The sequence below is a fragment of the Castanea sativa genome, chromosome 4 (genome assembly GCF_040712315.1).
Source record: "Castanea sativa cultivar Marrone di Chiusa Pesio chromosome 4, ASM4071231v1".
NCBI classification, from domain to species: domain Eukaryota; kingdom Viridiplantae; phylum Streptophyta; class Magnoliopsida; order Fagales; family Fagaceae; genus Castanea; species Castanea sativa.
The window spans coordinates 26,171,430-26,196,294 of record NC_134016.1 but is presented as its reverse complement, the minus strand read 5'-3'; the positions used below and the strand labels follow the sequence as shown (position 1 = coordinate 26,196,294).

At 34.8% G+C, this 24,865-nt stretch overlaps 1 protein-coding gene across 1 annotated transcript; it reads right to left on the bottom strand.

Annotated features, from left to right (window-relative positions):
- Nucleotides 1-1,874: 1,874 nt before the first annotated feature.
- On the bottom strand, nt 1,875-22,947 carry LOC142631525 (translocon at the outer membrane of chloroplasts 64). Its single transcript, XM_075805690.1, has 13 exons — nt 22,524-22,947; nt 18,561-18,713; nt 18,302-18,426; nt 14,372-14,497; nt 13,278-13,460; nt 12,919-13,060; nt 11,227-11,395; nt 9,974-10,108; nt 9,620-9,820; nt 8,717-8,844; nt 8,583-8,634; nt 2,716-2,785; nt 1,875-2,316 (listed from the first exon to the last, which is right to left on the bottom strand). Exons 1-13 carry the CDS (start codon nt 22,724-22,726, stop codon nt 2,234-2,236), a joined length of 1,770 nt encoding a protein of 589 aa, XP_075661805.1. The 5' UTR covers nt 22,727-22,947; the 3' UTR covers nt 1,875-2,233.
- Between the last annotated feature and the right edge of the window lie 1,918 nt (nt 22,948-24,865).

Sequence of the window (24,865 nt, the reverse complement as noted above, 5' to 3'; positions counted from 1 at the left end):
TGAGAATGAGATTGTGTATTTTAAGCTGCCAGTTTAAGAGCCTACCTTCACGGTGTTCTGCAGCTCTACTGCAAGCAAATATTGTCTGTCCCCATCTCATTAATTTTTTTCTTTTTTTAATGAGATAAACTCAATGCACTTCCCTCAAAGAAATAATCCCCATCTTAACTTATTAAAATGGCTTTCATCAGTAAGCCCTTTCTCGCATTACGACCCAAGGACAACCTGGGGTAATTATGTATCCAGAAAGATATCCCACCCTATTTCTTTCTTCCTTTTTTGTGGGTAATTTGATATTTACAATAATAGGGGGAGAAGTAATTTGAATTTTAGACATCTCCGTTTTAGAAAGTACTAGTTGAGCTGCACGACTTTTGACCACCACCTTGTTTCTTGAATTGTCCAATAAGCTAGAAGTCCACGGGGATGTGAAACATTCTCAATCTCCACTAAGAATTAAGGGTGGCAAAATCTGATACGACCAATGAACTCGACACAACTAACTTGTTTATAAATAGGTCATGGGTTGAAAATAAATGAATTCGGGTCATATTCAGGTTGACACGGTTGATCCGTTTAATAAACAGATCGTGTTCATATTCAACATGCAAACCCATCTAACCCGTTTAGCTTATAAAAGTATTAGCTTTTGTTATTATTATTGTCATTATTTCTTAATTTTTTTGTTGTAATTATATGTTTATTACTATATTTGTTGTTATAATTGTATTTTAATTTTAGATATATAAGAATGGATAAGGTGATATTCAAATCAAGTATGACGTATTAATCAAACAAGTTAATAAATGGGTAATTTATATTGACCTTTACATTACTTGTTAATTAAACGTGTTAAACATGTCATGTTGGGTTAACTTGTTTAATAAACAGGTTATGTTAAGGTTGAATTCTTGAAACGTTTACTAAATATATCAAGTTCAATTCAATCATATAATCAAATACTCATAGTTCATGTCAATACTCATGGCTCTACGTGACATGAACCCAACTCGTTAACATAAATTGCCACCCCTACTAGGAATAAGTAAGGCAATTTGTGGCTTTTGTGTGGATTGGCTTTGGTTGTTAATTATGATGAAATTTTGTGGAGTACGGGTCTTATATGAACCTATTAATTTTATCTGAACCTATTAATTATTTTTTCATCATTTGTAACCGTTCTGTCCTTGGACGGTTGGAATATCTCTCTATTCCATTCATATTCATTGCTAAAGTACATGAGGCCTTTGGAACAACAATTAATGTTTTTCTTTTATGTAGATTTCTATACTACTCAATAGAAATTTTTTTCAAATTTCTGTGTTTGGATGGCAAGATTTGGTCACATGAATTTGAAATTAAGTGGTTAAAATCCAAATACCTTGTTTGATAGTTTACAAAAAGTCAAGGATTTGACAAATTTGCCAAAGATTTTAAACCTTAAAATCTTTGAACTTGAAATAAATTCTTAACCTATAGAATTTCAAAAATCCATGTGACCTACTTAAATATTTATGGATTTAAAATTACGGCATTTCAATTCATCATTTCAAAATTCGAATCCAAACCCAAAATCAAGTATCCAAATGCAACCGTGATATAAGGGTTCTCTCCATTGTATTTGATTTGGGATCATGGTTAGCGACTGATAAGCATAGTTTCCTCCAAAAAAAGATTAAAATAATAAATACTATATGCGAGTGGACTGAAGAATTACATTGACGCCAAGAACTTTGTGAAGAGAAATCCTCTTACTCTCCATACGGTTGTATGAAGTACAACCATATTACTGGTGAACATAATCAGTAGAACTACCATATTACTCTCCATACAATTATATACTAATGAACAACTAATTGCAAAATCCACTAAAATGAGCAAAAGCAAATTCCATAAGAAGTTATTTGATAGTTATACTCAACCATATGCATTGAACCTCACCTCAAAAATAGAACAACTTGAATGCAAAATACTTGGAAGATACAAAATTGACCTATACTTGCACATACTAGATTAAGCAACAAAACAATTATCAGACCTCTAAAAAGAAGGAAAAGATTATCGTATTTCTTTCTTTCTTTTCAGTACATAAAGTTTTTGTTTTTGCTCGTAAAGAAGACCCCAAAAAATCCATCTTCATGAGATTGTTAAGACCTGTGGCAATCATCAACCGTTTGAAAGGGTCCAGAAACAAATTCAGCCTCCCAGAAGTTCTGCCAAAACTTGAATATAACTACTGAAATAGCTTCCTTAATCTTTCAACAGATTGTCCTGCTCTTTTATTGGTGGGCTCAAGGACAAGTGCATATCTAAAATCTGCAAAAATACCATTAAACAAATGATTCAAGAAATGAAACGAAAAACAAAAACACATGACGAAGTGAAACCAAAGTAAAAAAACAAGATGTGCTCTAGAAACAATCCCAGGTTAATCAAGTGCTTGCTCATTGTTATTCCACATAGTTATTAAGCAAAACAATAAATTAACTCATGAGTTCTCATTGCAACTAGAATGAAGAAGATAGTTCTGAACTATCATTCTCCGGCTAAAGATTATTTGTGTACAAAGTATAATATGACTTTCCTACAGATGCCATTGAGGACCACTTGTTTCTTCAAGTTATTAATAGCTAACAGTACAAATGATGAGACATTAATCAACTTCAACCTATTTAATAAACACAACATACAAAAAAAAAAAAAATGTAAATTTACCATCAATTGCCTCCTTATAATAGCCCAGCATCTCTCTTGCTGTAGCTCTTCGTAAATAGGCCTTCACATTCTGAAGAAGAAAAGGCAGAATACAAATGTCAAAACACACACATAACGTGGAAAATCTCCAGTGGACATTTGAATGAAATGGTAAAGATGCTATGAAGGTGCCCCATTTTTCTGACTACACAAAGTTTGAACATACAAAATTATGCATACATCATGTCCTTCAATTAATTATACTGCCAAAATTTAAACCTAAAATATATTAGGATTTGACAACATGACAAAATGGATTGAAAACAAATTTTGGGATACTGAATCATCTTTTCAGCTTTTGTCACCGTGGGGCTGTGTTTTTCCCACAGTAATAGCCTTAAAAATATTATGACACATATACACTTATATTTCGTTCAATTCACAAGCAAGATAAATCTACACCAAGACAGACACCTATACTCAACATTCAAAGTGTCAGATTAACAGTCCTACATTTAGGTACATGCTATGACTGATTAATATATCATTCAATCAGTTATTACTGAATACGATTCCAAATACTTAACTTTGTTTAGGTTGATTCCAAATACACCATGATCTCTTCATGATATGGTCCACAAAAGATACATTCACAACTGGGATATCTACACGATCCAATAACAGCTACAATTGCAATAGGAAAAGTTGCAACTGTTGCTGGTCTGTTCCCCTATGTTGAAAACTCTAGGAAAATTACTAATCTGAATCATTTCCTGTCCTACATGTGTTTTTTTTTTTTTAAATGACATAAAACCTCACCAAGGCAGGCCTTTTAAGTGACCCACCCTTGAGGAGTAAACAACGGACGCCACTCGCCAGAACCATCTATCAGGCAATCTAGGGGAACTCCTAATAGGGATCAAATCTAAGATGTCTAGGTGTACAGCTTAACCCAAGGCCCCAACCACTAGGTTACACCCTAGCAGGTTAATCCTAAATGTGTTATTAAAAAAGAGAGGATATTATTTTATATATAAGTAAGACGTTTATTGATATCAAAAAAGGAAACACCCTAGTACACAGAGAGTGTACAAGGGTTAAACAATCAAGAACAAAAATTACAAGAATCTAAAAAATCAAGAAAAGATAGAAATGATTGGTTCCTCAAAGCAACCAACCAATCTATTAAGGTTCTAAAGAAAAATAGCTTCAAGTCTAAGATTGATCTCTCCTTATCTTCAAAGCATTTGCTATTTCTCTCTCTCCAAAGACACCACAATAAACAATGTGGAACAGTCATCCATATATACCCATTTCGATGACGACCAAATCTGTCTTGCCAACATGCTAATAGTCCCACTACAAATTGCGGCATCACCCAGCTAACTCCAAACAATCCAAACACCATTGCCCACATATCCATTGCAACCAGACAATGGAAAAAAAAGATAATCAACCGATTCACCATTGCACTTGCACATGTAGCACCAATCCAATATCTAAACCTTCCTTTTTCGTAAATTGTCAATCGTTAAGCACTTCTCCAAAGCAATAGTTCAAACAAAGAAAGCAACTCAAGAAGGAATTTTCTGTTTCCAAATACTTTTCCAAGAAAAGCAACAGTCATTAGAGCTCACTAAGAGACTATAATAATCCTTAACCAGGAAACCCTTCTCTCTATCAAGTTTCCAGCATATCTTATCCTCGCCAAACCCTTTCATCGAAGCACCATAAATGGTATCCATGAAACCAGCCAATGCCTCTGATTCCCAAGCATGCACACCCCTAAAGAAACTTACATCCCAAAAAAGGACTCCATTATCAAGCTTTATAAGCTCAGCCACACTAGCCTCCTTGTCTCGGCAAAAGCTATACAATTCTGGATAGCTGACTGCAAGAGAAGTCTCACCACATCAATGGTCTTGCCAGAATTTCACCCTTGACCCATCCCCAATATCATATAGAATGTGACGGGAAAAAGAAGGCCATCCCCGACTAATATTTTTCCACAAGCCCACACCATATGGACCATTTACAGGCCTAGTACACCAGCCACCCCATTCACAGCCATATTTCACCTCTATCACTTGCCTCCAAAGGGCAGTCCTCTCCATCCCAAATCTCCATAGCCACTTTCCAAGCAAAGCTTCATTAAAAAGTCTTATCTTCCTTATCCCCAGGCCACCCGAAGTAATGGGACTGCAGACAGTAGTCCATTTAACTAAATGAAATTTTGGTTCATCTCCAATGCCACCCCATAAGAAATTTCTCTGTAGTTTCTCAATTCGGTTAGCCACAGCAGCAAGAATGGGGAATAGAGATAGAAAATAAGTTGGTAAATTAGATAGAGTGCTTTTAATTAAAGTGACTACCTCCCTTGGATAAGTATAGACGTTTCCATCCTGCTAATCTCCGTTCTATCTTCTCCAGAATTGGGTTCCATATTGCCTTATCCTTGCATTTAGCTCCTAAAAGAAGACCCAAATACTTCATTGGAAGAGTACCTTGTTTACAGCCAAGAACAGTCAACAATAAGTCCAAATTATGCACCATACCAACAAGAACCAACTCTGACTTGCCCAAATTTATTTTTAGACCAAAAACCACCTCAAACCAAATGAGGATCATACGGAGAAACAAAACCTGATCCAAATCAGCACCACAAAAAATCAAAGTGTCGTCCGCAAAAAGAAGATGAGACACCGCCAATGATCTTCCCTCTACACAACCCACACTAAAGCCTAACATGTGACCATCATGGACAGCCCTTTCCAACATCTTCCCAAGGGCTTCCATAACCAGTACAAACAACAAAGGGGATAATGGGTCACCTTGCCTCAACCCCTTGGAACTCTCAAAAAACCCACAAGGAGAGCCATTTATCAAAATAGAGAAACGAACTGTAGATATACAAAAGAAAATCCACTGTCACCATTTAGCAGAGAACCCACCCTTTTCTAATAACTGCATAAGAAATCCTCATTTTACATAATCAAAGGCCTTCTCAACGTCTAATTTGCAAAGTAGCCCTGGCAAATCAGATTTCAATCTACTATCAGGGCACTCATTAGCAATAAGTACAGGGTCAAGAATCTGCATGTTTCTCACAAAAGCATTCTGTGAAGCTGAAATTATATCTTCCATTATTTAAAAAAAGAGTATCAATATACTCATGGTAATGCCATGCTTCATGCCGAGCTTGGGGAAGCCTGAGAACTGAAACTCTATCATGGAGCTACATCCTGAACCAGAATTCATTTCAGCCAAACAAGGATTGACCCAAAATATTTTAGGCTTTATGAAAAAAAATCCATGCCAGCATGAGTTACTTTACAACTATAAAGGCATAAAATAACTGCATTCTACATATCTGATCCATAATCAGACTTTATCACCTCCAACAATTCATGCTCGACAGGGCTCAGGTAAAAGAAAGAGGGTGACAGTGGGGGGAGAAGTGCCAAGAGGAGGTAAAATTTGTAGCATAAGTTGGATCACAAAGGACCAACTCTGTAACATTAAAATTGTAGTCTAAATTACAATGGAATTTATGTTGAATCCTTCCTGAATTGTAAGCTTCATAGAAATTTTTGACCATAGATTATACATATTTCTCTCCGTGTTTATATACAGAATTAATTATAAATACTGCACGAGCCTCACATCTGATACAAATTGTGGGATATTATCAAAAGTAGAGAGCAACAAGAAGAACCAAGTTTTACGCTTACAAAAAACACATGATGCATTCTTATTATTACAACATGAAATCGGACACACAAATATGCTATAAAATTTTGGAGGAACATTTGATGTACCCCATGATACAAATACTGCATAAACCAATAGAAATATTTTAAAACAACTTTAAACTAGAACATGGCTTGTAAAGAACACCACAAAATAGGCCTGTTCAAGAGCCAACGGGAACCAATGGAACTAGCTGAACTGAGACAAACTAGCCAGCTCAGCTGGTTTCCTACCTGTTCTCCTCCCTCCCTCTCTTCTTTTGATTTCCATCTCTCTCACTTCAATCTAATATTTTTTTCCACCTCTTTCTGAGGGTTTGTTATTGGTAAGCTAACTACCTCAGCCCTTCCCTTCTTTGTGTATTTCACGGTTTCCTTTTGTTTTATATTCTCAATCTTTTTTAAAAATTTGTTGCCAGAAAAGCAATCTGAGTTGAAAAATCCTCAAATTTTCTCCTAGATCTCCTCAAATCTTTAATTTGTGTGCATGGATGGGCACATGAATTTGGATTTGGGTGATTGAAATCCGAATAATTTGTTTAGATAGCTTACAAAGGGTTAAGGATTTGGATTTGACAAATCCACCAAGGATTTTAAACCTTAAATCTTGAATTTGAAATAACTTCTAAATCCATATAAATTTACAAATGCATATGGCATACTTAGATATTTGAGAATTTGAATTAAGGCATTTCAAATCCATCACTTTAAAATTCAAATCCAAATCCAAATCCAAGCATCCAAACACAACCTGAGGTTGCGTTTGGAATATTGAATTTGGATTTAGATTTGGATTCTAAATCAATATATTTGAAATACCATGATTTCAAATCTATCAATTTTAGACATCATTTCAAATCCAAGACTTTTAAAAGTTTAAAATCTTTGGTGAATTTGTCAAAATTCAAATCCCTGACTTTTTTAAAGCATCCAAACAAAGTATTTGGATTTTAATTACTCCAATCCAAATCCACATGCCCAAATCCTGCCATCCAACTCAGGTTTTTGTTTTCTATTGATTGTATATTTGTATTTGATTGTATTTTAATTTGTTATATTTGATTGTATATTTGTATTTCTGTTCTTTTTTTCTTTTCTTTTTTTGGGCATATAATTTGCTATTCCCCTGTACAGCATCTAAGTGTATACAGGTCTAGTCATAACAGACACGTAATGACATAACACTTAACCAACTCCTTATTATGCAATAATATAGTAGCAAGTTTTCCTACTATGATTCTTAGAAGGGCTTGAAAGGCATGCTCTTCTAAATTAATTAAAATGTGGAAAATTTGATACCAAGAGGTTCAAAAATATATATTCAATAGAAAAGATCCTAGAATGGTTTTTTTTAAAAAATTAAAACTACTCATGCAGCTGGTGAGCCAAGAAGTTATAAGTTATAACCTCACCCTCCACCTTACCCTTAAAAAGGAAGGAGGAGCCATTTGAATTAGAGCTCATTGTCAAAGTTCCTAGAATGATGAGATTTTAGTATATAATTATAACTTTACGCATATTGCACCCAGACAAAATCTCAACTCCATTGAGTGTTGAGACGTCTACATAATTGGTTACAAATTATTCAAGACTAGAACAGACTGGATGCTTAAACCACCCAGTCTGGCACTAATTATAGTACAATACAACACCATTCATTGTGCTTTTACAACCTCAAACAGGCAGCCTAAGAAAGAAAATAGTAAGGAGTATGCATGACTAAAAGAGGATCATCTAAAGAACTTTGCATGCCCTAAAGTAGCAATTTACTCTATATATATATTGATAAGTTAGAGTAGCAATTTACTCAATATTCATTCCAATCAATCAAAAAGCTTATTGTTTGATTGAAGAGAACTTTATCAATACAGAGTTCTCATGTTTTTTTGTATGCCACATTCCATTGAACAAATAATTTGATAGTATACAATAATGAGATTTTTTATTCAAGTAATATCAATTCTGATATACCAGTCACTGACATACAAACAGACTACAACAATTAGCAGTAAAGTAAAAACAACACTAGGGACAAACCATTGTTGGATAGCTAACAGAAGCAAATTCACTAATACTCATTAAACCCCAACACAAAACTAAACAATTGCACCAACGAGTATTTTGGGGAAAAAAAGTCACCTTTTTATCAAGATTAATAGCTTGAGTACAATCTGCCTCGGCTTGTAAGTAACTGTATGGGCAAAACAAACTGGTCAAGAATATCTAACAAGACATTAATCAAGGAAGTTAAACTACCAAGATGATGGTAATACCTCCCCAGTTCAAGATATGCTAAAGCCCTGTTACTGTAATATGTTGCATTTTTGCTGCTAAGTTTGATAGCTTCAGTGTAAAAGCCAATAGCCTTCTGCCACTGTTTATCTTTGAATGCTTGGTTGCCCTAATTCATAAAATCCAGTGACACATATGATTTAAAAGAAAAGCACCAAAGTACATAAAATCGAGCATAACTAACGAATTCTTCCTCCATCCCCTTTTGTTGATCCTCTAGTCCACTTTCATGTCTCAAAATGTTGTTCTCTTTGGGAAGTCATTGGACACAATATCTATAGCTTTCCCAAGACCAATACCCTTTTTTCATTAGCTTTTTTTAGCATAAATTAAAGATGATAGTTTTGAAATTTTTATTTTTATTTTCATTTGAAAGACAATCTATTAAATGTCATTTTCTTAAAACGGCAGATTTCCTAAATCAGACCAACAAAAGGGGATAGAGAGAGTATTTAAAAAGAAAAAAAAAATAAGAATACAGAAACCCTAAGAAGAACAAGTATCCATCAACACAAACTAGCACATCTAATACTGGTCAAACAGTACAAGTATTTTTCTTACTTTGCTTGGTAAATTAAACACACCCAATGGGTTTTGAACCCACGACCACACCCTCCACTCACACTTGTGAGAGGAGGGAATGACATTTGAGCCAGGATTCATTAGGCAGATGATACAAGTACAATAAACTGAACTCAAAACAGCTGGAAGTTTCTGTATATCCGGTGAAAAAATAAATAGAAATTAATTATTCTTTACTAGTGAGGTGAACGGAGACATGGCCCATATAGAGACAAGTGGCGTAAAACGGTAAAAGGATACATATAACTAACCCTAATTAGTTTCAATTAAGGCTTAGTTGAGTTAAGTTATTCATCACATACCTTTTCTTTAGCAATCTCAGCAGATTCTTCCTTGCTGACAACATTTCTTGATACTTTGGATTTGGCAGCAATATCAGCCTGCTCCTGGAGAGTTGCATACATGGCCTGCGTTGTATCTAGTAAAAAGCGATCACCCCCATTCCTGGCTATGAAGGACACTGAAACAGGACACTTGTTGTGAAATCCTAGTGGTATTGTGACCTGAAAGGAGACATCAACAGGACATAGATGACATTTAAGCAGTACACAGAAGTGTAGAAGAAAAACCCCACAAACAGCACGATTTTTCAATATTAAAGATTCATGAGAAAGGAAAATAATGTTTATGAAACCTTATATGAGAAAGAGAATCACCTGACAGCAACCTGATATGCTAGCAATACTCAACAAACTACATGCACGGTGCTTGTAGTCCTCTGATAGGATCTCCTTTCCACCAAGTTTTGGAGGAGGATCAGCAATGGTAGGGATCACCAGAATCCCATCATCCTAAAGAAAACATCAAATATCAAAACAAGTATAATTAAAATAGAGCCTAGAAAAAAAAATTACAAAAACTGTACCAACAAAAGTAATATATCAATTATTTTTTATTTATTTACAGAAAGAAAATGGGGAAAAATCTATATAATAAAAACTGGAAAAACAAAATTTTGTTAACATGCACAGTAAGATATAGTAAATGTCATGTACTTATCAGTTATCACCAAGATTTATTTTCTTTTTTGGGTAAAGTATTTTGAAGATAATAGACATAAATTTTTAAATTAAAAAAAAAAAATGAAAGAGCATACTTAATGCATTCCAGGATGTGGGACAAAGTTAAACATACAACATTGCTATTGGATGAAATGGCAGCAACCAGTGGTAAAATCAAGGTAGTTTATTAGATATAAAGGAAAGGTCATGGCAATAATACTGACATCATTAATAAGGAGCAAAGAGGGAGATGACCAAGTGAGACATGTCAGTCAATGCATGCATGATGGCAAGGACTACTGCAACATGCTCTCTGCTAGAGGCAATGGATATATTAGAGTGTTGGTTGGACAAGGGTAACCATATTAAAAGAAAAATGCATCATCTCCTACATAGTGTAATCCATTACTCATTTATCCAGATTCCCAATCCTTTCTTTTTATGTCCTTTCTTCATTTTTCATATTTTCATTCTTCTTTTTTCTCCTTTTCAAAACTTCCAAGAAGAAAAAGGATTGACATCTAGCAAGAACAAAAAAAAAGACTTCTTATTTTGTTTTAGAACAGATCAACTAAGTTGAAACTGCATTATGCATGCATCTTCCACTCGCAGAACTATGAGGTTAAAACAAAAAATCAGCTTTATTCTTCTTAAGCAGTATTAAAAGCAACATACATTGAAACTTAATAAATAGAAAGTAGAGAGTTGCTACATATTTTAAATTCTCTGTGGCATGTACAACTTGAATCAATTTGAATCCAAGACCAACACAAATGCAACATAAACTTCTCTAGAATCATTACATTATTTTTGAGAAGTAATATATACCCAAAATAATTTTTTTTTTTTTTTAAAGTAAAAAAGGAGGTGCAACCTTGTACATGGGAGGTACACAAGAGAGCCATTACCTTCAAAAGAGAGTAGATAGCTGAACGCATTTCATCCCGGATTGATTTGTAGTGTTCAATATCTGTATCCGCTGTCTCCACTGTTTCATATATTTCTGCTGAGATAGCGGGATCTAAAACAGGCTTTACCGAACTAATCCATTCCCCATGATTATGTTTGAACTCATGTCTGCATGAAAAAAGGGTCAAGATGAACCTCATTTAACAACTTGTAGGCTTGTCCGTATAAAAGTTGCCATCATTCCTTTATTAATCACACCAAACTTAGTTCCAACAAGGGTGAAAAGGAAACAGCAAACAATCAACATAAGCAAGTGCCTCCCGTTCAACTTCCATACTGGACAACTTAATGGAAAACACAGCCAGTTGGTTGCAAAGACCTACAGTTTTTCCTAGTTTTGTACGTTGCAGATTTATTTTATGTCAGTTTTCTTAAGCATATTTTTGTAATTAAAAAACATGTGCTGTTTCCCTCAAAAAAAAAATACGTGCTGTCATAATGATGTATTAGTCTTATTATGGATCACCTCTTTTTTTTTTTTTTTTCACACGTAATAAATCATGTTCTAAGGTTAATATTTGTGGTTTTGAGTAATTCTATTTTGGGATTAGTAGTAAATGTCTATTGAGTCCAAATTCTCTATGTACACAGATCTTAATGAGTCTTGAACACGTGACATCACCCTCCACCCTATTCTTACAAGAGGAAAAAGGTTCATTTAAGCTAGGGAAGATAACACACCCAGGGTTTGAATACATCACATAATTTTTTAAGACCTTAATTGTATTAAAAAAGGGAAGAAAGAGACAAGCCTTCCCACCTTCTTACCTACAACCTGCAAGGGTTCCTCAGTATAATGCAAAGCTGAAACTTAAGAATATACCAAAATCATGCTGCAAAAGCACAAGTGTAAACTAAATGACATGAGCTTGTTCACAGACGTAGCAGTACAGCACTATTACTTAACACTAGCCTTAGGAGCCAATGCAATATAGCTTCATCCACATTGATTTCCAAGAATCAAGTCTTTAAGGCTCAAAGGGTCTGCCTTCCTTTTTTTGGGAACTGGGTTGGGATTTTAGAGTTTCAACAAAGAATATATAATATAACCATTAAAGTTATTTTGGTAACTCAATTCTATATTTAAAATTCAAATTTATGATGGATACGAATGAAATTTATTTATGCAGGTTAAATGGGTTCAGGTCAAAAGGGGTCAACCCAACTTGACACGAATAATGAACAAAGTCTTTTTGGGTTGATCTTGGCTCAAGCAGATCAATATGGAATTGACCATTTATTAATCATGTCAAAGCAGGTTGACCCACTTTGACACAAACCCATTCAAACTAAATACTAACCCACAAAAAAACATGTGTTTGCAGTCATGTCAATTATTTACCCCGCAGACATAGCACCTCTAATTACATCTGACAACATAAGAGCAATATTTACTCAACACTAACTGCATATTTCTCCAACATCAATTCTCCGTTTGATGCTAATCATTTTCTACTTGTTCCCATACTTTGTCACATTAAATCAGAAAACTGTGGCACATGCATTCACACACACATACCCCCCCCCCCCAAAAAAAAAAAAAAGAGAACGAGAAGATCTTCAAGAACAAGAGGACAAAGGACGAAAAATGATCTATAATAGCATTTTAAATCATAAAGAAGCAACCTCACCTTTGAATAAACTGCATAACATTTGCAAGCAATCGTGTTGAAGTTTTAAATTCACCATTAGATTTCTTGCTGTGAAACTCTTTCAAGCTTGGAACCTTTGACTTGAGATAGTCCTCAACATTTTCATGCTTCAATGCTTGTCCTGAAGAAGTTCAATGAGACATAGTTTAAAGAAAATACAGAATAGATATTTGTATTAATTATTTAAATTTAAAAAAAAAATTAAGAAAAAGGACAGTTATAGTAGCAACAATATTAATGATAACAAAAATGGCAGCAGAAACAAAAATAACAATGGTTAGAATAAAAATAGTATAAATAGAACTTTTTGCTTAGAGGCATACAGTAAACTGACATACTTCCAAAAAGCTTCTCAGTGGATTTGATCACCACCTGAGCAACTCTGTCAACAGGAATCTTTAAGAGTTGAAAGCAATCATCAGCAATTATAATTTGCCTGGGACTGCGTTGAACTGTGTATGGAAGTTGCAGCAGAACATGGCCAACACGATGTAGAATATTAGGATCCTTAGCAAACCATCCTAAGAAAGTGATTGCACAGAAGAATTACAAGGGAGTTAGATGAAAACACTAGACAGCATTTTACTGTACAAATCAATTTTCTAACAAATGACCAATTCAAAAGAAAAAGAAAGAAAAAAGGACACAGTGCATAACACAATCATGACATACAGTCAAGACACGGCAATCACAAACCATAATCACATGTAATGACTTAATAATCTAAGACTATCTAACAATTTAATGTTATAAAATTCTCACAAAAATTTTAAGCTGATATATTAAGGAGAATAACTTAAAGGGATGTAGTATCATCTGCATTTCAGTGAAGTTATTCTCCTTAATGCAGTGAAGTTAGTCACACATGCACAAAGCACAAAGACATTCACATATAAATGGTGCAAAAATGACACTGCAAATCTTTAGCATCCAACTCCAATCAAAGGTTACTTCCTACAGAAATAGAATTAATTAATTCATGGCACTTTGTGAAGGGAGGTAATATGGAAACTTCTATGTGAAATAACTCCTTCTTAATTGGTCCCAACTTATAATGACTTGAGCAAAAATGTTCAAAACAAAAGGCAACCCAGAAGAGAACTATACCTTTTAGTCCATAGCTAAAAAATAACATATGCCAAACAGTAAAGTTCTCTCATATGTTCCACTCCTTTAATAAACAAAAGTAAAAATAAAATAAAAAAAAGTTTGAAACATTAATCAATGACGTTAACCACCAGCAATCAAGGGTAGAAAAAATGTAAAAGTTATATAAGTGCAGTTAATTCTCTTTCTCTCCTACAGAGAAGCTCAAAAGAAATCAGAGAAGAGCAACATGTATGCATATCCTAAAGATTGACTGGGGCATGGGCAACATGTAGGTTACAGTTATCTGAAATAAGATAGCATACAGAATTGTAGTCATACGTACCAATTGTGTCAAGGCTTGTTGAAATAGGTATAATTCCAAGGTGAGAAACAGCCCCAAGTGAGGGACGGAATCCTAAAATGCCACAAAATCCAGCAGGTATTCTCACCCCACCAACAGTATCAATACCTGCCATATACTGTTAGTACGAAAGGCATGACCATAAGTCAAAAAAACTAGCATGCTCCAGAAGTTAAAATATGATCAATCAGCAGTTCTATCAACAAATTTTAATCAGCCTTTTATCAATAAAAAAATTAAATAGATAGACTAAAGTACATTTTTAGCCTTCAAAGTTTGATGTTTTCATAAAGGCCCATTACGTTTCAAAATTTTCATTTTAGCCCTTATTGTTTCAAAATTTTCATTTTAATGAAGGGTCAAAATAAACGTAAAGGGCCAAACAGAAAATTATATTAAACATGAAGGATCAAAAAGAAAAGTTTGAAATGTAAAGAACCAATATGAAAATGGAGTTAAACATAAAAGGCCAAGAGAAAATTCTGAGACATTAAGTGCCAAAATGAAAACAACCCCAATCTTTAAAGGCCAACAGTGTACTTTAGTCTAATAAACAACGCCAACGGAGGTGATCGTTAGTGCATGAAGTATATGATAGAAACACCTAAAAGAAAAACAAAAAGAAGACAAAACCAAATACACAAATCCAATGCATTGATGTCCAAAAACGGAACCGCAATAAAAGCAACTTGAAGTTGTCAAAAACCATGAAATATAAACCATTCCAAAATTGAACTTGATCTTGCAGAAAGATATCCAGCCCTCAACACAATGTTGATCAAAAGATAGAAGACATTTCTGAGGCTTTATATCAATTTATCCTCACTTTAGAAGCATGATAAACAAAGTGTGAATTCTCACTTATGCACAATAATTATAACACATCATAGAGTTAAATACTTAAATAATGTCAAAAAAAGTTGGGGAAATTACACTTTTCTCCCCTAAACTATGACATCTTTTATGTCCTTACCTAAAATCTCCAGTGTGCGAAGCAAGTGAAAGCACGCATCTATCTATTCCACACTAAACCTAAACATCTTCCCAAGTAGAGAATCAATAGCACAACATTTGACACAAAGGAGTCTAAATATTTTATTCAAAGGAGAATCCTTCATGTACAAATTTTGACACAAAGGAGTCTAAAGATTTGCAAATAAGATAACCACTTACAAAAGGGCAATGGCTCAATAAAATCCGGTATGGAGTTACTATAAGGACCAGTGGGAAAAGCAATCCTAGAGTCCCACATTGCATGGGGAATCACATGGAGATGTGCTTATAAGGAGGGATCTCCTTTCAATGTGTAGAGGTCTTTTCTCCCATTTTTGTGTGCTTTGGGGAGAACAAAACCATAAGGGGTATGGGCCCCAAAGCGGATAGTTGGGGTCAGGTCGTTACAGATGGTATCAAAGAAATGCACCAGCTGGAAGTCTGGGCCCACACGCAAGGATAAATGTGGCCATAAGGGGGGTGGATTGTGAAGGACTAGTGGGAGAAGCAATTCTGGAGTCTCACATAGCTTGGGGAATCACATGGAGATGTGCTTATAAGGAGCGATCTCCCTTCAATGTGTAGAGGTCTTTTCTCCCACTACTGTGTGCTTTATGGGAGAACAAAACTGAGGGGTTTGGGCCCCAAAGCGAACAATATCTACACCGTTGGGGTGGGGTCATTACAATTACTATTGGAAAACCCCATGCATGGGACCACTCAAACAAAGATATAGAAAACAATGCTATCAATTGAGGCACTGAATTTTCCATATCCTCAACCGCACATACAGTATCATTTCCTTCACAAATGACACATCAAAATTTTTTTGAAAAATTCCAAATATCCGAGGAAAGTTACCAACCCAATTCCTCCAACCACACAAGAGATCAAGGACTTTTTCTAGTAGCTCCCATTTGCATCCCGAAATATCTAAACAAGAAATTCCACAAATCAAATGCAACTATGCAGTGAAACAATAAATGATCCATTGTCTCCTTGTTACATCAACACATACAACACCAACCTACTAACATATAGCCTCACTTAACAAAGGAGTCACATGTGAGGATCTTCCCCAAGCTGCAGTTCATTCCAAGAAGGGGAACCTTCTCATAGCGTTAACACATCAAATACTCTTCCATGGAGAAGACACTACACATGGGCCGCTCTTAAGGCATTTTAAAAAGAAAGTACATCAAAATCCCCACTCCCTTTCAATTGGTTCAACTAGTAAAGTCTCTTGTCATTGAACAAGAGATCTGAGGTTCGAACCCTGCCTACAGCTAAAACCAATTGATGTCTTGATCGGATGATAAATAGCAATCATTATGAAGTGAATGTTATAGGCTGATATTTTATCGAATCTACCACTTCGAACTCCCAATCATTAAAGTTGAGAAGAGAACTTACATCCCAACTCCTCATTTCCCCTACTGTTTGTCAAACCAGCATAGAAGCAACAGATGTCTCTCTAGCTATGGAGCATTCAAACAAAATGCGAAAGACCTCCTTCAAACAATGATCTCCACACCATCTGTCATGCCATAAATGAACATGAGTACCATCCCCTACATCAAAAGTGTATATACTATAAAAATTTGTCCCAATCCATCAATACATTTCGATAAGCCACAACCACATGTCCCTAGAACAGGTACTACACAGCTACTACATACCTCCACAAATGTGTTCTTCCATCCCAAATCGCCATGGCCATTTTCCCAGTAGGGCTAGGTCAAAGGTTCCTATCTTCCTAATCCCCAAGCCACTGATCACCCATATCACCCCACAAAAGATTCCACTATAATCTCCTCTCAATCCTGTTTGCCACGCTAATGGGAATGGTGAATAAGGTGAGATAAAATGAAGGTAAGTCAAGAGTGTAATCTTCAATGACGTTCTATGCCCCCCTTTGACAAGTATAGTTTCTCTTCCAACTAAATAGTCTACAGTCCAACTTCTCTAAAACGGGAGTTCATACCAATTTCAATTTAAAAGAATTCCGCAATGGTATACTAAGATAAGTCATCATCAAACACCTAATCTTAAAATAAAAGACGTTTGCAAACTCTATCATGTTACTAATGCTCCATTACCTATCTAATTAATCTTCTTTACTACTTCACTACTTCTACCATGTTATTTTAGGCCACCCTTTACCTCTTTTAACTTTGGGTGCATTAATTGGTCTTCTTTGAACATGACTAAACCATTAAGCAATTCTTCCCCATCTTTGGCTTAATAGGAGCCACCCCTACCTTTAAATCTTTCTTCAATAGGAGTCACCCATACCTTCAAATGGATGACTTTAATTCTTATCTTATATGTCCTAGTATTCCCACCCATCCATCTTAACATTTTCACTTAGACTATGCTTATTTAATGAGCATGTTACTTCTTAATATTGTATAGCATTCTTCTTCTAGTTACAACCAAACCTCAAAATGTTGACATTTTAGTAAATAGGAACAATCTCATTGTTAACATTTGATATTTCACCTAGTTTTAATATGAACATAGATTAGTCATTGTTGGATTTCTTATATATATATATATATATATATTAAAAGCCAAATGGGAAATGAATTTTTTTTTTACATCATGAATTGTAGGTATTTCTAATTGCTTTAACATAACTAAAAGTTATAGACTGCATAGATTGAAATTTCAGCCTATTTAACCAGCTAAATACTTAGGCCACCACAACCAGAAATTAAAAAATAAATACCATACGTCTACCTCTGCCTATAACTACTTCAAAACAACATCTACACTTTTCTTTGTATTATTTACAGAAGACAAGACAGGAAAAAGAACATCAAAACAATAAAACTTTTTCAGCATAGTTAATGTATGTGTCAAGACTAATTATTCAAGGGAACGAGGATAAGCTGTTGGATCTAATAAGAAGCTCACCCAATGAGAAGTCAACAAGATTAGCAGCCACTGCCACAGCAGCTCCACAAGAGGATCCACCTGGTACTTTAGCAGGTGTTGTGGGATTGGTGGGCGTACCATAATGCTTATTTTCTCCACTGATACTGAAAATAAACATGCCAAAAACAATAGTCATTATTCCAATCCGTACAAATGCTAGAGTGGGACACACTGCAAAGGTGTTTGTGTTTGTGCAGCCCAAGCCAATGTTGCAATACAATGAGTACAAGACAGATACCCATATGCAAGTTCATCCACAACAGTTTTTCCAATGCAAGTGGCACCTCCTTCAACAAGGGCAGTAACCACAGGAGATGTCCAAGAAGCTTTGCCATGTGTCTTCACCCATTCTGGATGACCAAATCCAGTCACATAACCATCAATGTCGAATCTGGTGATTATAATAAAAGATTAATTCAGTTTAAAAGCCAAGAAAAAAAAACTTCAGAAATCAAGAATGCAAATGCATGGGTTTGATTTTTTTTTTTTTTTTAATAATTCAATAGTTATAACTGGGGGGAGAGGGGGGATTTGAACGCTAGATGTCTACATTGGAAATACCAAGAGGTGAAGTGCATAGGTACGATCTGCTAAAACCAACCTAGAGGAAAATGACTAAACAATGAAGAACTTCTCTTTTTACTCTTCTCAAAAACAAAGAATAAAAACGAAATAGAAGAGTGATAAACCCAATCAATATGACCTTGACCAGGACTGATAATAACTTGCTTAACAAATCCAAAATAAAATTTCCCCCTTCCTTTATAAGATCCTCACTAATCTTTCTACTCATTCCTTCTAAAAAAAGGGAAGGCCCCTTCAGGCTTTTATCAAAGTAATACACTATAAAAAAGTTGAATTTGAGGATATGAGTGTACCTAATAATGATTAATTTCTATCAATAACCTTTTACACTCACCCTGCTTGTTTTTGCTAATTAATGGAAGCCATAGTTTCTTTTGGATATATGATATTTTTGCTAATTAATGAAAGCCTTAGTTTCTTTTTGCTGCCAACTTTTTCAAATTCTGTTATAGATGTCATAATGTTTTAATCATGAAACGAATGTGGATCCTTTGCTCATAGCCTTTTCATTTTCTTTTTTTCTTTTTCTTTCACTATTTGTGATTAGATATGTGATCATGGCTTAATTTACTCAATTATTTTGTAGTGAACAAACTTAAAAGAAAATTAGGATTTATAAGATGTGCATAATATCATATATGTTCTAGATGTGAAATATTCAACTTCATGGAACCAAATTCCAATATTTGAAGAATGTTTACCCATACAGTTCCTCCAACCAAACATAAGATCAATCACCTTCTTTGGTACAACCCGCAGATCGCAAAGGATCAAAAAACAAAGCTCCACAACTGATAAGCCTCCTTGAAATGAAGCAAAAGGTGATCCAACACCTCCCCACTGTATCGGCACATGTAGAACCAATCTACTATAGTGTAGCCTCTCTCCCTAAGATTATCACAAGTGAGTATCTTCCCCCACACCACTGTCCAAACAAAAATGGAAACCCTCCGTGGGGCCTTCACACCCCGAATGCCTTTACTAAGGAAATTGACAGAATTGGAACCCCTCAAAGCATTATAGAAAAACTAAATATCAAACTCCCCATTATTCTTCAACCTCCACCTCGCTCAATCTCCATCCTCTTTAAGAGGAATATGAAAATCCAGAAGATGACGAAAAGCAGCCACCAAATCCAACTCACAATCATTAGCAGTCCCCGATGAATCTAACATCCCAACTCCACCTCTCCCCCTCAAACTGCCTCAACAACAAATACTCCACTGAAGCATTCTGGTGGAAGTGGAACCATCATAAAAGACAAGAAAAGCAACTCTCAAGGGTTGGTCACCACAACAACAATCATGCCAAAATCAGATTTAGTTGCCAACTCCAACCTTAAACTGAATACGCTAAAGTAACCTCTCCCAACCCATCCTAATACTCTTCAAAAGACCATGACCATAGTTACCCCAGCCTAACAGCCACTTCCTTAAGAGAGCCTGATTAAAGAAGATAAGCTTCCTAATCCCCAATCTTCCATTAACAATAGGAGTGCAAACCTTATCCCATCCTACCAAATGGTGTTTAAACTCATCCCCCATTCCGTCGCATTAATAAAACCCCTCTCCTCTGTTTTCTTCAATATCCTACTCAAGACCCACATGACCAATAATAGAGAAAAGGGGGTAGCTGGTCACCCTGTCTTAATCCCCATTAACTATGAAGCTAACAGGAGATCCATTGATCAAAACTGAGAACCAAAAAGTACAAATACTGGCATGAACGCAACCCTTCCATTTCTTCCCTAAACCTATCCTCTCCAAAAGATAAAAACCCAAATCCCAATTAACATGATTGTAAGCCTTTTCTAACATGATTGGAAGCCTTTTCAATATTCAACTTAAAAATTACCCTAGGAATAGTTTTCTTAATTCTATGATCCATGCATTCAATTTCAATTAGGACTAAATCAAGAATTTTCCTACCACAAACAAAGACATTTTGGTACTCAAAAATGAGCTTGTCTAACACCATTTTCATCCTATTAGCTAGCACCTTTGCCAACAATTTATACACACTTCCCACTAAGCTAATAGGATTGAAATCGCTAATATTGATGACATTACTCTTCTTAATAATTAAAGCAATAAAAGAAAAATTACAGGATTTTTAAAACTCACACTACCTATGAAACTCCACAAAAACAGCCATCACATCAGTTTCACCCACCCTCAAACAATGTTGATAGAATGCCATAGTAAATCCGTTTGAGCCTGGAAAGCTTATCACCTTGCAAGTCCTTCAAAACATGTAGGACCTCATCCTTTTTTAAATTCCAGCTCTAACATTGTTTATCATGCTCATCAATACTTGCAAACTCTGCCCATCTACAGGTGGTTTCCAATCCCTTGTTTCTGTGTATAACTGTATAACGACGTGTAGAATTGCACCACTTGATCTTGAACCTCCAACTCCTCATAAAACCTACTTTCCACCTCCATTCCACTCACATAATTGCTTTTCTATGCGGATTAGCCAACCTATGGAAAAAAACTAGTGTTGTTACCCCCCTCCTTCAACCATAAAGCTCTTGATTTTTTACACCAAGTCTCCTCATGTGTAGCTAGCCGTTCTATCGCAAATTTGGACTCGTCCCTTTAAGCACGTTCCTCCCGTGCTAAGCCTTGATCACCTTCTTTCACATCTAAACTCAAAAGCTCGCACATCAAGCTTTTCTTCTTAAAAGCTACAAACTCGAACTCGTGCTTATTCAATTGATTCAAGTCTTCCTTTGGAGCATTCATTTTAGGGCTAAAATAAAGCTAGAGGAACAAATAAAAGAATACCCATTCCACCAAGCTATAGGGTGGATTAGATTGAAACTACCCTTAAACAATAGGGTTTAATTACTTTCAAATCATGTTCATGCAGAGGGTTGAACTTGAATTTCACTTTTTTGAATATGGAAGCATGTTGAACTATTTTAAATGGTTTGATATATGTTTTTTTTACATATATAAGTAGTTTTATATATGTTGTTTAATTTCCTGATACCATAGTTTTTTGTTTGGAAGCATATATAGCTTACATTTTTTCTTCTATGTTAAAAATGGTATGTCCTTTGATTTTTTTAGTTGCTCGACATAATTTTCATATTCAAATGAAAGTTAGCAGTTACACATTCACCAACGGTTTTTGAACCCACAGCCTCACCCTCGTTGTTGCTTTTAAAAGGAGAGGGCACCATTTGAAAGCTAGAGAGCTAGAGCTCATACAATACATAATTCTATAAGGAATTTACGAAATATCAACACTTTTTCATGGGAGCCAAAGAAACAAACAAAGGAAAATGTTTTCCGGCTCATTTTCAGCATCACAATCAAACACAGCAAAACAATTTACTTTCTTTTTTTTTTTTTTACAAGCTGCAAACAATTTATTGGAACTCCAAAACCAAAATCCTGGACTCAATCAATCAAGTAAACCATTCCAACTCTTTCCATTTGAATTCAAACAACGGCAACACAAAAGACTAACAAATAGCCACTCAAGTTAGCCCATCTAAACTGTAATCAACACAAAAACACCGCATATTCACATATTTACTCGACCGAACATTTCTCGGGAAACAAACAGAATTTAAGAGAAAGGAAACTGAGGGGCGAGGGCTTACACGTCGGAAACGGCGAAAGTGAGGCCGGTGAGAGGATGAGGAGCTTTGGGAGGAGGCGGCGGAGGAGGAGGAAGCAACTGAAACTTCTCGATAAACGCACCGAAGTCTTCTCTTATAACCTTCTTCAGCTTCCTCGTCATAATCAGAATTCCGGCCAAGCCTAAGCCCAGCAAAACCCACAGATTCGCCGATTGAGACCCCATCTCTTTCTTTCTCAGAACCAAACCCTAGGTTTTTTTATTTGAACTGAGAATTGCGAGAGAGAGAGAGAGAGAGAGAGAGAAAGAGAAAGAGGGTTTTAAGGCTTTATAGGTTGCGACTTGGAAGAGAAGGAGGGAATGAGGAGAAGATAATACAGTGAAAATGAGACACTTGAGTCTCACCCAGATTTTTGTTGTTGCTGCTGCTGTTGTTGTTGTAAACTGGTACACCATTTTATCTATCCACTATAAAACTACAATGTACGGTAAAATATGACGAAGCCCGAGCTCCCAGGCCCGTGGGCTGTGGTCCTGTGTGCGCAGACCCCGCCGGGAGTGAGTTGGACTTCGAGCTTGTTAAAGTTTTAAGAATTATGCTTTTTATTTTTTTCCCCCTTCTTCAATTCATTTCCATATAGTTGGACTTCTAAGGACCCCTTTCATGAAATATTTCTAGTAATATTATTTAAATTTTATAAAAATACGTATAAATAAAAAAAAGTGTATAAAAATTAAACAATAGTTTTAATATAGAGATTTATAGGTTAAATTATTTATCCTCATTGTAACTATTAAATTATTTAAAATTTAAAATTTAAATAAAAAAACTCAATTTTATACGTAAACTTTCAATTATTAGCTTTAAATTAAAATAAAATTGTTAAGGTTTCATCTAGAATTTTTTTTTTCTTTTTGGTGTATGGTATGTAACCTTCTAATTTCATTTTAATTTAATTCTAAGATGTGAAATTGAAATAATTGAAAGTTTCGTAAACAAACTGAAAAGTGTCAAAATAAGTTTTGTCAAATCGGAGAAATTTCATTTTAATTTAAATTTATGGTTCGTTTGAATTGAGGAGGAGTATAACAGAGTTGGCTTGAAATTGGCTTATTTTCAACCAACTCTACTCTACTCTCCTTCACTTCCTCTTCCCTCAATCCAAACAGTCTTAATCTGGTCTACTTTCTCATTCCCTATGACGGTGAATGTAATATAATCCAAAAATCATTGTCTATTTGACATCAACTTATTTTTGTTTATTGCTTTTGCTAAATATAAGTTAAAGTATACTTGTACTTAAAAAAATGTGAGATTTTTAAAAATTGCACATAAATAAAATAAGATAAAAGTTTTTTTTTTTTAATTCGATAGTTGAATGTCTCCATTAGAGACACTAAAAAGCGTCAACCAATAAAGTTACAAGATTCTTAACAAAATAAGTTAAAAGTTAAATGGAACAGTTGTGACAAATGGACAATTATCATTTCCTTGTCATATGAAACTAATTTCTAATACGTCTATAATAAAGCAGACCTTTTAATATCAATTATATTTCATAAAAGACATTTGGCATTCCAAATGTGATTTTCGAAAGCATTTGAAAAACTAAGGATATAATAACAATAATATGATGATTGTAAATTATAGTTAACTCAATCATAAATTAATTTGAATTTATCTTAGCTTGATGATAAAGAATAATTATTATAGAATGAATGAATATTATAGTTTGAAATTCTATCGTATTTATTAAAAAAAAAAATTTGATAATTAAAGTAAGAAAATAAATATTTAATTTTCAATAACCATTTCTCTTAATATACCTTCTTCCACATGTACCATAAATCTCTACAATAAACATCGGACTTTCTCTCTCTTCTCCAAGTTAGTTCACTACGTAATCTTTATTTTATTTTATGATTGAAATTTTTATTTGAGCTATTCGTTTGGTTCAAGAGCTCTTGATCTTTAAACTTTATTTAAAAGGCCTAATAGTGATATATGTTGTCCTACTCCCAAGCCCTAACAGCGGTGTTAACAACTAACTAGAAAGCCATGGTGATGGTTGTGTGCGTGAGTGTTCCTTTGTTTTAAACATTTGTTACAGAGACAAGCCAAAATATGCAAACGCAAAACCAAATCTCTGATCTGTGACTGCAAAATATAAAAGATTTGTTCATAATTTAGTTAAACCTACGAAAAAAAATTAAATGCAACAACAATAATAATTGGCATTCACTTCAAACCACATTAGAAAAAAGCATTGATCATTAAATTGCAACCATGAAATTCTCAAACATTATTAATATTCATGGACAACACACCCAGGCAATTCAGTTTTGCTTTAAGGAGTTCATCCA